The 14,293-nt window shown below is 67.4% G+C and overlaps 3 protein-coding genes across 6 annotated transcripts; all 3 read left to right on the forward strand.

The window, feature by feature from the left end:
* Window positions 1–1,387: 1,387 nt before the first annotated feature.
* Window positions 1,388–4,548, forward strand: YJU2B (YJU2 splicing factor homolog B). Of its 3 annotated transcripts, none has more exons than XM_085046068.1 (10): window positions 1,388–1,513; window positions 1,909–1,978; window positions 2,116–2,169; window positions 2,519–2,601; window positions 2,686–2,741; window positions 2,866–2,926; window positions 3,020–3,162; window positions 3,406–3,578; window positions 3,776–3,914; window positions 4,007–4,548. In XM_085046068.1, the coding sequence occupies exons 2-10, from the start codon at window positions 1,976–1,978 to the stop codon at window positions 4,411–4,413; spliced, it is 1,119 nt and encodes a 372-aa protein (XP_084902194.1). In that variant the 5' UTR covers window positions 1,388–1,513; window positions 1,909–1,975; the 3' UTR covers window positions 4,414–4,548. The 3 variants fall into 3 exon arrangements, with proteins under 3 accessions (XP_084902194.1, XP_084902195.1, XP_084902197.1); XM_085046069.1 differs by lacking the exon at window positions 1,388–1,513 and adding an exon at window positions 1,547–1,582; XM_085046071.1 differs by lacking the exon at window positions 1,388–1,513 and having other exon boundaries at window positions 1,609–1,978; window positions 4,007–4,281; window positions 4,324–4,548.
* A 118-nt stretch (window positions 4,549–4,666) lies between these two features.
* Window positions 4,667–7,227, forward strand: MRI1 (methylthioribose-1-phosphate isomerase 1). 2 transcript variants are annotated; one of them, XM_085046072.1, is made up of 6 exons: window positions 4,667–4,813; window positions 5,086–5,327; window positions 5,764–5,936; window positions 6,140–6,316; window positions 6,576–6,800; window positions 6,988–7,227. In XM_085046072.1, the coding sequence occupies exons 1-6, from the start codon at window positions 4,682–4,684 to the stop codon at window positions 7,116–7,118; spliced, it is 1,080 nt and encodes a 359-aa protein (XP_084902198.1). In that variant the 5' UTR covers window positions 4,667–4,681; the 3' UTR covers window positions 7,119–7,227. The 2 variants fall into 2 exon arrangements, with proteins under 2 accessions (XP_084902198.1, XP_084902199.1); XM_085046073.1 differs by having other exon boundaries at window positions 4,667–4,723.
* CUNH19orf53 (chromosome unknown C19orf53 homolog) lies at window positions 7,200–8,118 on the forward strand. Its single transcript, XM_085046077.1, has 3 exons — window positions 7,200–7,438; window positions 7,699–7,754; window positions 7,847–8,118. The coding sequence occupies exons 1-3, from the start codon at window positions 7,357–7,359 to the stop codon at window positions 7,979–7,981; spliced, it is 273 nt and encodes a 90-aa protein (XP_084902203.1). The 5' UTR covers window positions 7,200–7,356; the 3' UTR covers window positions 7,982–8,118.
* Window positions 8,119–14,293: the final 6,175 nt, after the last annotated feature.

Below are 14,293 nucleotides of genomic sequence, written 5' to 3' on the forward strand. Positions count from 1 at the left end.
CCTGCCAGTGTCACCCCCGGGCCACCGGGACGCTGAGACACCCGGCCGGGAGGGGCTGCGGGAGGGATGGGGGGCGCAAAGCACCCCCGCGCCCCTCCAGCACCGGAGCTCAGCCCGGCGGGTCACCAAATAGGGGCTGTCCCCAGGGGGCCAACCCCAAATAGCGGCTGTCCTGAGTGTCACCTGCGAGTGATGGGGACCCCGAAACCCTGTGAATGGCCCCACACCGGTGCACAGTCCCACACCTGTAAACAGCCCCACAACTGTGCAAGACCACCTGTCACAAGTGTCCCCATATGCTGCCAGCTCCAGCTGTGTCCCCAGATTCCGAGCTCAGCCCTTTCCCCTGGCTGGACTCCCCTGGGGTTGGTGCCAACCTTCCACGGGTGTCCCACCATGGGGACATCATGCCCTGGTGTCCCCAAAGGTTGCCTATGTCTCCCCATGTCCCCTCCATGTCCCCCGTGCCTGGGCCAGGCTGTGCCCACACGCCGTGGCCGCGTGCCCGGCGCAGCTGGTCATCCTGCAGGGTGGCAGCCGGGCATGGCCGGTGGCGGATGTGGCCACGGGGACACCGGGATGGCACTGGGGACGCGGTGGCACTGCGGTGGCTCATTAGTGTGTCCCTGTGATGAGGCGGTGACCGCCTGCAGGGGCTGATCAGAGGCCACCGGGCCACCGTGGTGGCACCTGCTGGGGGCGGGGGGATGGTGGCAGGTGTGTAGCGGGAATGGCAGCAGGGATGGGACTGGGGACACCGGCAGCCTGTGGGGACATGGGTTGGTGGGGAGGGGGCACTCTCCCCATGGGAGAGACACTGCCACCCCCACGGAGACCCACACCAGTGGGACAGGGACACTGACACCCCTATGGGGACATGAGGTGATGGGAATGGGGACACTGTCATCGCCATAGGGACACGAGGGGTGAACTCTATCCAGTGAGGACACAGGATGATGGGGACAGTGATGGGAACACGGGGTGATGGGGGACCTTGGGGGGGGTGAGGATTCGGGGGCAGATGGTTGCTACAGAATCCTGTCGCTATGGAGCTCGTTGCTATGAATCCCCGTTGTTATGGACCACCCGTTGCTATGGAGACCCGTTGCTACAGACCCCCGTTGCCATGAGCCCCCGTTGATCTGAACCCGTTGCTCTGGAGACGGACGTTGCTATGAACGCTGTTGCCATGGGGCCCATCGCTATGGGGCACCGCGGTGCTGTGGATCCTGTGGCTGTATTTCCCTTGCTGCAATGTCCCCCGTTGCCATGAAAACCCGTTGCTATGGACCCCCGTTGCTATGGACCCCCGTTGCTACGAACCCCCATTGCTATGGAGCCCCTGTTGCTATGGGCTGCCGTAATTCACCGCTCTGCAGCGCCGCCAGAGGTCGCGAACGCCGCCGGAGGGGCGGGGCCGCCGGGTAGGTTCCCGCCCCGTCGCCGCGGCTAGGCCAATCGGCGGGCAGTGACGAGAGGAAGGGGCGGGGCCTGAGGAGCGCAGACGGAAAAGGTCGGTGGGGATCTGGGGGTGCGCGAGGGGGAGATCCCAGTATAGCCCAGTACGGACCAGTATAGCCCAGTACGGACCAGTATAGCCCAGTACGGACCAGTATAGCCCGGGACCCCCGTACGGAACAGGAACCCCTGGCTGGGGCTGGGTGCCGGGCATAGTGTGGCCCAATGACCCCAAAATGGGAGGGGGGCTGGTCCCCGCTATGGACCAGTGACCTCAAACAGGGCGGGGGGCCACTCCCAGTATAGACCAGTGACCACTCGCCGCGTTCTGGGGCCGTGTTGGGGGGTCCTGTCCTCTGATCCCCGTCCCAGTACAAACCAGTGACTGTTGTCCCCGCACTGGTGCCCCTGTCCCAATGGTGACCAGTGACCATTAACGCGTCCCCCCAGGCCGCGGGCTCCCCAGTGACCTCGCCGCGCCCAGGTCCTGCCTGTGCCAGTCCAGAGACCCTCGGCCATGGTGAGTGGGGACGGGGCCACGGCGGGGCCACCTCAGTTGCCCTGGGGCCACCGTGGTCACGCTGGAGCCACCGTGGTCACACCGAGGCCACCTCGGGGCCACCGTGGCCACCCCGTGACGCCCCGATTTCCCCCCAGGGTGAGCGCAAGGGCACCAACAAGTACTACCCGCCGGACTTCGACCCCGCCAAGGTGGGCTGGGGGCGTTGGGGAGGGGTTTTTGGGGCTTGTCGAGGAAGTTTTAGGGTGCTGGGAAGGGGTTTTGGGGGGACTGGGGGGTGGCAGGGAGGGTTGAAAGGATGCCAGGGACTTTTGGGGGCTTGGAGAGAGGTTTGGTGGGGGTTGAGTGGCTGTCGGGGATTTTAGGGGCATATTGGGGTGCTGGGGGGATGTCAGGTTGTGGGGAGGGTGAGGGCTTTGTGGGGCTGGGGGCTGGCAGGAGAGTTCAGGTGGCTGACAGTGGAGTTTTGGAGGGTAGGAGGGTGTGTGGGGATTTTGGGGAGCAGGTCTCTCCCTGACTCCCCCATTTTTTCTCCCCCAGCATGGCTCCCTCAACAAGTACCACCACAGCCACCCCCTGCGGGAGCGCGCCCGGAAGCTCTCCCAGGGCATCCTTGTCATCAGGTGAGAGGGGAGACACCCCAAAATGTCCCTTGTCACATCCCCGGGGCAGCGCTGACACCCCCAAACCCTCCCTGGCCCTCCCAGGTTTGAGATGCCCTTTAACATCTGGTGTGACGGGTGCCAGAATCACATCGGGATGGGTGAGTGGCACCTCTGTTCTGAGGACTGGGGAATTTTGGGGGTCCCAAAGGGGTCTGGAGAGGTCGGGGGGATCCCCAAATCCACGGGAGGCGGGTGTCTGATGCCCCCCCAATCTCCCCACAGGTGTCAGGTACAATGCAGAGAAGAAGAAGGTGGGGAACTACTACACCACGCCTGTGTACAGGTGAGCCACAGCCCCTCCCTCACCTGTGGGGACACCTGGAAACCCCGCAGGGACCCTCTGACCTGTGTCCCCCTGAACCTGCTCCCCCGCCAGGTTCCGGATGAAGTGTCACCTGTGTGTCAACTACATCGAGCTGCAGACAGACCCTGCAAGCTGTGACTATGTCATCGTCAGCGGGGCCCGGCGCAAGGAGGAGCGTTGGGACCCTGGAGACAGTGCCCAGGTCTTACCCTCCAGTGAGTCCCAGTATGGCCCAGTGACGCCAGTCAGTCCCAGGGACCCCAGTCAGGCCCTTTCCCAGTGATTCCAGTCACTCCCAGTGGCTCCCAATGTCCCCAGGGAGTTAGTCCTGGCGCAGGGAGGAGCGCTGGGACACAGGGATAGCGCCCAGGTCCAGCCCACCTGTGCCCCCAGTCTGTACCAGTGCCCCCAGTCTGTCCCAGTGCCCCCAGTCGCTCCCAGTAATGGTGTCTCTGCAGCCCCAGAGGAGCGGGAGCGCCTGGCCACAGATCCCATGTTCCGGCTGGAGCACGGGGTGACAGATCGGGAGGTCCTGGAGCGTGCCACCCCCACCCTGACACGGCTGCAGGAGGCTCAGGACGCCTGGAAGGATGATTTCGGTCTCAACAGCCGCCTCCGGAGGCGCTTCCGGGTCAGTGGGGGTTCTGGGACCCCCAAATTCCCATTGGAGGGCCCCGGGACCCTCAAATACCCAGCCGGGGGGCTCTGGGACCCCTAAAATCCCACTGAGGGGCTCCGGGATCCACAACCACCCCACGGGGTATCTGGTCCCCCCAAGCACCCCCGGGGGTCTTCGGGCCGCGCCCCCAGCCCTGTTTCACCCCCCAGGAGGAGAAGAAGACGCTGCGGGAGGAGGAGGAGGAGGCGGCGGCGCTGCGGGCGAAGGCCGGGCTCAGCATCCCGCTGCTCCGCGAGGAGGAGGAGGATCGGCGCCTCGCTGCCCTGCTCACCCTCCGCGCGCCCGACTGTGCGTGGGGGGGATCCGGGGGGGGTTCCCGGGGGTGTTCGGGGCGGCCCCGCGCCCCCCCTGACCCCCTGCCCGGCCCTGTTCCCCCACAGCATACGAGGAGAAGCAGCGGCTGAAGCGCTCCGAGATTTCCCAGCGCTCCTGGTTCGCCCCCGGCACACCCCGAGCGGCCGGGGGGGCCCTCCAAAAATTGGGTTTCGGAGTGGGGCGAGCGCTGAAGGGACCCTCGAGCCCCTCCCCGACCCTGGCGGAGCTCGGCATCGTGCGGCGGCGGGCCGGGGAGGAGGGCGGGGGGACGGAGACACCCCCCCCGGCACCCCGGGGCAACTCCAAGGAAGGGTTGAACCCCCCCAGTGCCGCTCCCCAGGCTCGGGGAGCCCCTCCGGACCCCCCCAGTGCCGCTCTCCAGGCTGGGGGAGCCCCTCCGGAGCCCCCCACTGCCGCCGCCCCCCCGTCCCTCGTCGCCGACTACTCGGACTCCGGCTCCGAGAGCCCCTGAACGGGGTTTTGAGGGGCTGGACCCCCACCGGCTGGTCGGGAGGGTCGTCGAGAGCCCCCTGCCCACCCCCCGAGAGCTCCCCCTGTAATTTATACCCCCGAGCAGCCCAAAATTAAAAAGCTGTCGGTAGCCTGTCGTGAGTGTCGCATGTCCCGCCATAGGACGCCGTCCCCGACCGCCACCCACATCCCTCCATGGCCCCTCCCCGTGCTCGAGTCGGCCCGTGACGTCGCCGTGGGCGTGTCCCCCCGGAAGAGGCGGTGTCGCGATGGCGCTCGAGTCGCTGCGGTACCGGCGTGGTTCCCTCGAGGTGTTGAACCAGCGGCTGCTGCCGGGACAGCTCCGCTACGAGCGGGTGGGGGGCGTGGAGCGGGCCTGGGGGGCCATCCGCGACATGGAGGTGAGGGGAGACCTCCCACCAGTGCCCCCGACCCCCCCTGAGCACCCCCCACCCTGACAGCCCCCCAGCCTTGGAGCCCCCGCGCTGGCCATGGGGGTCTGCGGGACCGCCCTGAGTACTGGGGGGCACTGGGGGCTCGGTGTCCCCACCTCCCTGACCTCCCCAGCCCTGACATCCTCCCACCCGCCCCCGATCCCCAAAACCACCCCCTTGTCTGGGGGACCCCCAAATCCTCCCGGAGGGGCCTCAGGGGCTGTTCTGTCCTCTCTCAGGTGCGGGGGGCTCCGGCGATCGCCTTGCTGGGCTGCCTGAGCCTGGCCGTGGAGCTGGCGGGGGGCGAGGGGCCTTCCGAGGATTTGGGGGCCCTGGAGGAGTTTGTGGGGCAGAAATTGGGGTTCCTGCTCAGCGCCCGCCCCACGGCCGCCAACTTGGGCCGCGAGGCTGAGCGGCTCCGGACGTTTGTCCGGCAGCGGGTGGAGACCCCCGGGGTCACCCCCCAGCAGCTGCGGGAGAGGTAACGGGGGTGAGGAGAATTTGGGGGATGCTGGGATGTGTGTGTGTGTGACTGTTGAGGTCAGCACTGGGCATCCTCGGGGGCAGTTGGGGGTCTGGGAGAGCTGTGGAGCGGTATTAAGGTCTCAGGTGGTTCCTGTGAACCCCCTGGGGTGGACTTGGGATGTTCAGGGGTGTCCTGGGATTCCCTGGGGTGGGTTTGGGGTGTTGAGAAGGGACCTGAGGTCTCCCAAGGGGGGATTTTCAGTCCTGAGGTGCCCCTGGGTAGGATTTGGGGTGTTGAGGGGGAGGTCCTGAGGTGCTCCAGGTGTGGCTTTGGGGTTCCAGGTCCCCCTGGAGTGGGTTTGGTTATTGGGGGTCTCGGGATCCCCTGGGGTGGGTTTGGGGTTAGGGTTGGGGGCAGGGGTCACACCCCCCATTTCCCCCTTATTCCCCAGCATCATCGAGTACATCGAGGGGCTCCTGGAGAAGGACCGGAGGGACAATAGGAACATTGGGGCGCACGGCGCGAGTCACATCCTGGAGAGGGTGCCGGGGAGCGGTCCCGTCACCCTCCTGACACACTGCAACACTGGGACCCTGGCAACAGCGGGCTACGGCACCGCACTGGGTACTGGGGCAGTGGGAGAACCCCTGCGCTGGCCTTGGGGGGCTGTGGCACCACCCTGGGTACTGGGAGCACTGCTGAGGCACAGGGGGCTCAGTGTCCCCCATTTCCCCCCAGGGGTGGTGTGGGAGCCTCTATCACGGGGGTCTCTGTTGCGGGGGGGGCTTCCTATAGTGGAGTCCCTGACATGTCCCACGTGTCCCCAGGTGTCGTGCGGGCACTGCACCAGCGGGGATCTCTGTCGCGTGTGTTCTGCACCGAGACCCGGCCCTACAACCAGGGCTCACGGCTCTCAGCGCTTGAGCTGCGCCACGACGGTGTCCCTGTCACGCTAATCGCCGACAGCGCGGCTGCCGCCGCCATGAGGGAGCAGGGAGTGCAGGGTGAGGGGTGGCGGGGGCCGGGGGGGACACGGGGGGACAGGGACAAGGGATGGGGTGGGTGACACAGGGTGGGGATGTGGGACATAGGACAGGATGGGGACAAGGAGGAGGGACATGGGATGGGTGACAGAGGCTGGGGAGAGGTGACACGGGACAGGACTGCGACAAAGAGGGGGCCATAGGGAGGGGATGTGATAGGTGACATGGGATGGGGACAGGTGACACAGGACAGGGCCCTCTGACCCTGCTCTGTCTCCAGCCGTGGTGGTGGGCGCCGACCGCGTGACTGCCAACGGGGATGTGGCCAACAAGATCGGGACGTTCCAGCTGGCAGTGGTTGCGAAGCACCTGGGGATCCCCTTCTACGTGGCTGCCCCAAGCAGCACCTGCGACCCCACGCTGGCCTCGGGCCGCCTGATCCCCATCGAGGAGCGGCCGGGGACGGAGCTCACCCACCTCGGGGGCGTCCTCCTGGCTGACCCCGGTGGGTGCCACATGCTGGGGGGAGTCCCATTTGGGCGGGTCAGGGTGCCAGACTCCTAGGCAGGTCCCACAGAGGGTTGGTGTCTAGGAGTGGGGATTCCCTGATGGGTCAGGGGGTCAGCAGCCATCCCTGCTGGGGGTCGCTGCAGGAGCCCCTCTGTGACCCCATGTCGTCCCTCCTCCTGCAGAGGTCGACGTGTGGAACCCTTCCTTTGACGTAACGCCGCATGAGCTCATCACGGGGGGCATCATCACGGAGTTTGGGGTCTTCGCCCCCTCCGAGGTGTGCCGGGCGCTGGCAGAGCGGGGGGAGCAGTGACACCTTCCGCCTCAGAGTGTCACTGCGTGCCTGGCGCCGCGGCTCGGTGTGTCCCGGCAGGCTTTGCGACAATAAAGCGCCGGTGTATCCGGCAGCCTTAGTGGCAACAGCGCCTCGTTGTATCTCGGCATTCCTTGCGCGGCACACCCTCCGTTTCCCAGCAGCTTCTGCGGCATCAAGTCCCGGTGTGTCCCGCCGGTTCTCAGCGTGCTCCTGCCCTAACGCGGAAGCGGCGGCGATGGCGCAGGGCCAGCCCAAAGCGGCGACCCAGCGTCCCAAGGCGGCGACGAGCCGGGGGACTCGGGGCCCGCGGAAGGGAGGTAAGTGGGATCGCACGGCCGGGGGGGCCGGGAAACGGTGTAGAGGCACAGGGAGGGTCCAGGGGTTTCTCAGGGGAGCCCCGGGGGGCGGCGAGAGGAGGCCTCGGGACTTTGGGGTGGGAGGAATGCTCTGAAGGTTGTGGGGGCGAGTCCCGTGGCAGTCCCGGGAGTCTCCGCTGCACCGCTTCGGGGAGGTCGTGGTTGTCAGTGGGGGAGTCCCGGGGATCTCTCGGGTCTCAGCCCAGCCGTCCCTTCCACAGGCCGCACTATCGCCCCGAAGAAGCTCCGCGTGATCCAACAGCAGAAACTGAAGAAGGTGAGGAGGGGGCGCGGCGGGGTTTGCGGGGTCCCGACGGGTCTGGGGCAGCCCAGCCTATGCCTCTCTGACCCCCCCGTGCTCCCTCCCAGCGCCTGGAGGTCGGGATCCGGATGCGGATCGAGCAGGAGACGGTGCAGCGCGCGCAGGGCAGCCTCCCCAAAAAGCTGGCCCTGGTCACAGCGCCCTCCCCCGCCAAGGGCAAAGCCAAGAAGGGCCGCAGCTGAGCCCCTCTGGGCAATATTCCCTGAACCCCCCTCCAGTGAGCTTCCCGAGGGTCTGGGGAAGTCCGGGCTGTTCTCAGCCCCCCGTCGTTGTTTAATAAAAAGGGATTTGTGGGTGGCGGTCCCTCCCGCACCCCCAACGCTGGTATCTGATTTGGGGGTCCCGGGGGGCGACACTGTTATAAAAGGGAGCCGGGGAGGTTTAGGGGAGGATGTCGGGATGTGGTTGGAGGGGGCTTGGGGAGCTCCTGGAGGAGAGATTTGGGGAGGGGGGGGACATTGGTGTAGCCCCAAGATCGGGGGCGGGGCGGGGGGGAAGTCCTGGGGGTATCCCGGTATCCCCGGAAGGGTTTTGCAGGGAGGGCGTCCTGTCTCTGGGGGTGGCTCAGGTGTTCTCGGGCGGTCCGAAGGCTGTCCCTGAGGGGCATCCTTTCATCCCTTGGGGCAGGTCCCAATGTCCCCGGGGAGTGTCTCTGGTTCCTGGGGTGGGGGGCGTTTCCGTAGGGGTCTTGGTCTCTCTAGGGGATCCTGGAGTCTTCAAGGGGTTCTGGGGGGTAGTCTTGGGGATTCTGTGGGTCCCTGAGAGTCTCCTAGGGGGCTCCGGAGGCAGTTCCAGTGTCCTTGGGGCAGGACTGCGGGGAGGTCCTGGTGTTTCTCAGGGGTCCCGGTGTCTCGTGAGGTACTCTCAGAGGGGTCTCAACGGATTCCCGGGGGTCTGGGATGTCCCGTCACTTTTCCCGTTTCCCGGCGTCGCCACAACTTCATGAATGGATCGCCAGCCCCCGCCTCTTTAACTGGCCCCGCCCCTTCCCCGCGCTGATTGGTGCGCTGCTGCCGGACTGGCAGTTCTCCCCGCCCAGCGCTGATTGACAGCGGATGAAGCCGCGGCAGCCAATCGGAGCGCGACGGGGGCGGGACCAACGCCTCAAGGCACCGCGCCCCCCCGTGGGCGGGGCCAAGACACGTGGGCGACTTCCCCTCCCCCACCGTGGGTGCGGCCCATGAGGGCGTGGTCGTCGCAAAAGCCCCGCCTCCAATGACGTCAGGGAAATTCCCTGGAATCGGCGCCGCCGGGTTTATTTTGGGAAACAAACAGGGAGCGGTGGGGGAGGGGCCGGACGCCGGAGCCCCCCCTGGGGCCTCGCGTGGGGCGGGGCCCCCCCGAACCCCCCCAAACCCCTCCCGTGACTCACCAACAGCCGGGGGGGCCGCGGCCGCCTCTGCCGGGGCTCGCCCGGGACCGTGGAGGGGGGGCAGGGGGTGAGAACGGAGGCCACCAACCGCTCCCCACACCACTCACCCCCCCGAGGCTCCCCACAAAAACCCACGAAACTCCCCAAGTGCCCCCACCCAGCACCCCACAAACTGCCCGTGTCCCCCCCACTGCCCCCAACCTCCCCTCGGCACTCCCCATCCCCTCCTGGCACCTCACGCTGCCCTCACCAGCCATAGTTCCAACCGTGCTGGAGGGTCTCTGCCCCCCTTCCCCTAAGTTTTGGGGAGCCCCTCTGGGTGCTCTGGAAGATTCCCCGAGTCCTGGTGAGCTCGGGGAGGGCGACGGACATGTGGGACTGGAGGGTTTGAGGGGTCCCTGGGGGGAGTTGGAGGGTTCAGGGCAAGTCAGGGACCCCCGGGGGATCACAGGGTGCGGGGGCCCGACCCCTGTTCCTGCTGAACTGAGCCAGTTTATCCAAAGCAACTGCAAATCAGCTCAGCGGGCACCGGGGGCAGCGCCCGGGTGGGGCTGAGGGGCTTTGCAGGAGTCCTGGGGGTGCCCCAGGGTGTCAGACAGGCCCTTAATCCTCGTGGAGGTTCAGTATCCAGTGGCACTCGGGAGTTTGGGGGTGGCCCTAAGGAAATTCAGGTATTCAGGGTGAACCCGTGGAGGAGCTCCAAGGGTTCTGGGGGGGGTCCGGGAGAACCCCAAGGGTTTGGGGGGCCCCGGGGGCCCCCATTGTCCGGGCGTGGGGGGCAGGAGGCGGAACTTAGCCACTGTGAACACGGCGCGGCTGGACTCTGTTCACAGGTGGGCTAAGCCCTGCCCCCCAGCCCCCAAAACCACCCTCCCCAGCACTTGCACAGCCCCCCACCCCACACCCAAACTCCCCTAACACCTCCCCAAAACACATGCAGCACCTACACAACTTCCCTGTGCGCTCCAAAACCCCCTCGAGCCCCGACAAAGGTCTCCAGGACCTCACAAACCCCCTTCCCCGGCCCCCCCGGTGTGGTGGTGGGGGCTGGGACCCGTTGGAAATCCCTGGCAATGTGATTTTGGGCATAAACGGTAAAAAATCCCATCGCCAGGAACCCCGGCGGGCAGCAGCGGGGGGGGGGTGGGTCAGACGCCCCGGTGAGGGGAAGTCAGACACCCCGGTGACAGTCCTGGTGCTCCCGCGGTGCCATCTCAGCGTCGAGGCTGGAGCCGGGTCCCACCTGTGGGAATGTGGTGAGGTCAGTGGGGGGGGTCACCCCTGCGGGGGCTTCAAGTGTTTTAGGGTGATCGGGGGTGTGGGGGGGGTCCAGGACCAGTGGAGTCTCCCCGGGGACAGGATGGGCATGTGGTGGCACTTGCCTGTGCCCTGGGGCGACACGGGAGGGATGGCGGGATCAGGGCAGGTCTGGGACATGTCAGAAGGACATGGGACTGGGCCACAGCACTGGGACTAGGACTGGGACATGACACCAGGACTGGGATGGAGAAGAAGCACTGGGAGCCAGCTCTGGTGCCTCTCCCCAGTCCCAGTACTGTGACACCCATCACCGGTCTGGGATGTGAAACGTGTCCCCGGCCATGCCACGTCCCCAGTGTGTCCCCTTGCTGTCCCCATGGTGGGATGGGCACTCTGGGACCCTCTGAATCTCCCTGACGGGCCAGGACTTGTGTCCGCCAGTGCCATCAGTGTCACCATGTCTCCGTCAGCCCATGTTGGGACCCCCATGACCCCCAGGCCGTGGCCGTGGGTCACACTGTCAAGGCCCTGGTGTCCCCAGTGCTGGTGGCCATGGTGGTTCTGGTGGCCCTGGGACTGGTGGCCGTGGTTTCCCTGGCACTGGTGGCCCTGGTGGCCCCGGGACCGGAGCTCTGCAGGCGCCATGTGGGACCCACGAGGCCCCGCCCGGTCGTGACATCAGCGTCGTCACGACAACGGGGCGACTTCAAAGGGAATCGGGTGGAACCGGCCCAAAAAATGGGGGTAAACAGCAGCGGCGGCACCGACACGGGGCCGAGGGGCCCGGGGGGACTCCGGGGGGCCTTGAGGGATGCCCCGACCCCGGGTCCCCACTGGGGGGGTCGTGACAGTCGCAACCGTGACGGCCCACTGGTGCCAGCAGGGCCCAACTGGCCCTGGTGCCAGTGGTGGTGGCACCGACACGAGGCCGGGGGGGCTGGGGAGTCCTGGAGGGTCCGCGGGTGCCCAGACCAGGGGGTCCCCACGGGACGGGGGAGTCACAGTGGTTACAACAGCGACAACCCTTCAGTGCCACCAGCCCTTCTGGCACTGTGGGCACAGCCCAGTGCCCCCCAAATGTGGGGTCTGGGGTAACCTTGCATCTGGGGGTTCCCCCGGGTTTTGGTCTACCCTGGGTTTTAGGGGGCCCCTCGGTTTTGGGGGCCCCTCCCGGTGCCCCCCCGGCGCCAGGGCGGTGCCGGCCGGGCCGCCCCGACCGGCTCCCGCGGCCCCGGGCGGGGGCGGCCCCGACGAGGGGGGGCGGGGGGTACCCGGTGCCAAAATTCCCACCTTCGTCCCCAAAACGGGAGTGGGAAAAGGCGGAGGCGCCGCCCGGCGCCTGCGGAATGCGGGAAAAGAGGGTGGGATGGGGGGTTAGGGGGTTTTGGTGGCCTGAGGTTGGAGGTCCGTGGGTTGGGGGGCTGACATCGGGGGTGGGCTTGGGGGTCCGATGGCGGGGGACTGAGAGGGACCCAGGCTGGGTGTGTTGTAGGGTCGGGGGGCTCTGGGTGTTGGTGGTCCCAAGGCCAAGGAGATGAGGCTGAGGCTGCCGTGGATTCTGGGGGGTCCCAAGGCTGGGGCGCTGCAGGTCTGGGGGGTCCGATGCCGTGGGGGTCTGTGGGGTTGGGGGTCCAATGCCGGAGGCTGCTACGGGTTTGGGGAGCGCCAGTACCGGGTGGATTTGGGAGTTCCCAGGCCCGGGGGGTCTGTGGGTTTTGGGGTTCGCCAGCCGGGAGGGATCTTGTATTTTGGGTGTGTAATGCCAGGTGGATCTTCGAGTTCGTAGACCGCAGGGGCTCTGAGGGTTTGGGGGTTCCCAGGCCGGGGGGGGTTGTCTGAGATTTGGGGTTCCCAGGCCGGGGGGATCCGGGGTGTTTCGGGGTTCCCAGGCCGGGGGGTGGTTGTCCGGGATTTGGGGTTCCCAGGCCGGGGCGGCTCCGGCGTCGCGCGGGCCAAGCGGGGGCGGGGGCGGGAAGGGGCCGCCCCGTCCGCGCCCGTCGGCGCCGGGGGGAAAGGATGAATCACCGCCCGGCGCCGCCGCCCCCCCGGCCCCCCCCAGCCCGCGCCCCGCGGGCGGGCCGGGAGCCCCCAGACTCCCCCCGGAACCCTCCAGACACTCCCCGGACGCCCCGCACCCCCCTGCCCACCCCTCTCCAGCCTCGGGCCGTCGATGGCCGCGGCGGTGCCGCCGCGACCCCCGGGGGGAATCCGGAGGGATCCGGTGGGATCTGGCGGGACCCCGCGGCCCTTCCCGCCATCCCCGCGCCGGGCACGAGGCCACGGCCGCGGCCCCTCTCTCGCCGCCCCAGAACCTTCCGGGGGTCCCGCGGAGCCGTTACTCACCGGGAGCGGCGGCCGGGGGTCCCGGGGGGCTCCGGGGGGGGAGGCCGGGCCGGGGGGTGGGCTCCGGGGGCTCCCGGGGGCTCCCCAAGTCTCTGACTTTTACTCCAAGAAGGGAAACGCTTTTAAACGCTTCGCTCCGCCCCGGGAGCGACGAGGCCGCGGCGGCGGAGGGGAAGGGGGGGGGAGGAAGGAGGGACCGGGGCCGCCTCCGCCCGCCCCGGGCCCGCCCCGAACCCGCCCCAAGCCCGCACCCGCTCCGCACCGAACCCGCACCGGCCCCGAGCCAGTCCCGCCCCGGGCCCAGATCCCCGCACGGCGGGGCGGGGACGGGGCCGTGTGGGCAAAGCAGTGATGGTGGCGAGGGGGTTCGGAGCCCCATGGCAAGTGGGCTCAGTGCCCCACAGAAAGAGATCTTGCTACCTCATGGCACGAGGGCTTGGTGCCCCATGGCATAGGAGCTGTGTGCCCCATGGCATAGGGGCCATGTCCCCAACAGAAAGGGTCTCCTTGCCCCATGGCAAGAGTGCTGTGTGCCCCATGGCACCGGGACTGTGTGCCCCTCAGAAAGGGGGTTTGGTGCCCCATGGCACAGGATCCTTTCACCCCACAATGAGCAGCCCCTGTGCCCCATGGCTGGGGGCCTGGCCACCCCACAGAGAGCACCCGGGTTCCCCGTGGCCATGGGGCGCCACAAAGCACTGGCGGGGCCGGGGGGGCCGGGGGTCACCATGGTGATGCCGCACACACAGACATTAAACAGAGTTTTATATCGGAAGTAGCGAAACCACAACGCGTCACCGCGGCCGCGGCGCCAGCCCTGCCCCACACCCCTCGGCCCTGCCCCACAGCCAGCCCTGTCACACACTCCCCGCCCTGTCCCACAGCCCACCCCATAGCCGTCTGCCCCACAGACTGTCCCATAGCCCCCCTGCCCCATGGCCAGACCTGCCCCACAGATTGCCCCACACCCCCCATACCCACTTGCCCCCTAATAGTGGGGCAGGATAGGCACCTCAGAGCCCCCCAGGCCCTTCCTGGTCCCGCCCCACATCTGGCAGTGGCTGCACATCTGGGACAGAGCAACACCCCACCCACCTTTGCCAGCTGCTAATTTTAACCATGGGACCCCCCCAGCCTCCCCCGGGCCCCTGGCCCCGCTCAGGGTCAGGCATGGAACGTGGAACACGAAATGAGGAACGTGGCACAGGGAACATGGGACATGGGAACAGGGAACAAGGGGCATGGAATGCTGAACACAGCACATGGCACTGCCAACATGCAGCACACGCATGTGCTCACATGCGGCTGTGCACACCTGTGCATGCACATGCAGCCATGCACACCTGCACACACTTGCATACGTGTGTTTACACCCGCAGGCCCAGGACAGGGCTGTGGTGGCCGTGTCAGTTTCCTCTTGGCCCCACAGTGGCCCCACATGCTGGGGCCCTGCTGGGACCATGGTGGCCATGCCAGGTCCCTGTTTGTCATGAGTAGCCATGGTGGCCATGCTGGCTTC

The sequence above is a fragment of the Lichenostomus cassidix genome, unplaced genomic scaffold (genome assembly GCF_008360975.1).
Source record: "Lichenostomus cassidix isolate B80296 unplaced genomic scaffold, HeHo_3.0 HiC_scaffold_39, whole genome shotgun sequence".
Classification (NCBI taxonomy): domain Eukaryota; kingdom Metazoa; phylum Chordata; class Aves; order Passeriformes; family Meliphagidae; genus Lichenostomus; species Lichenostomus cassidix.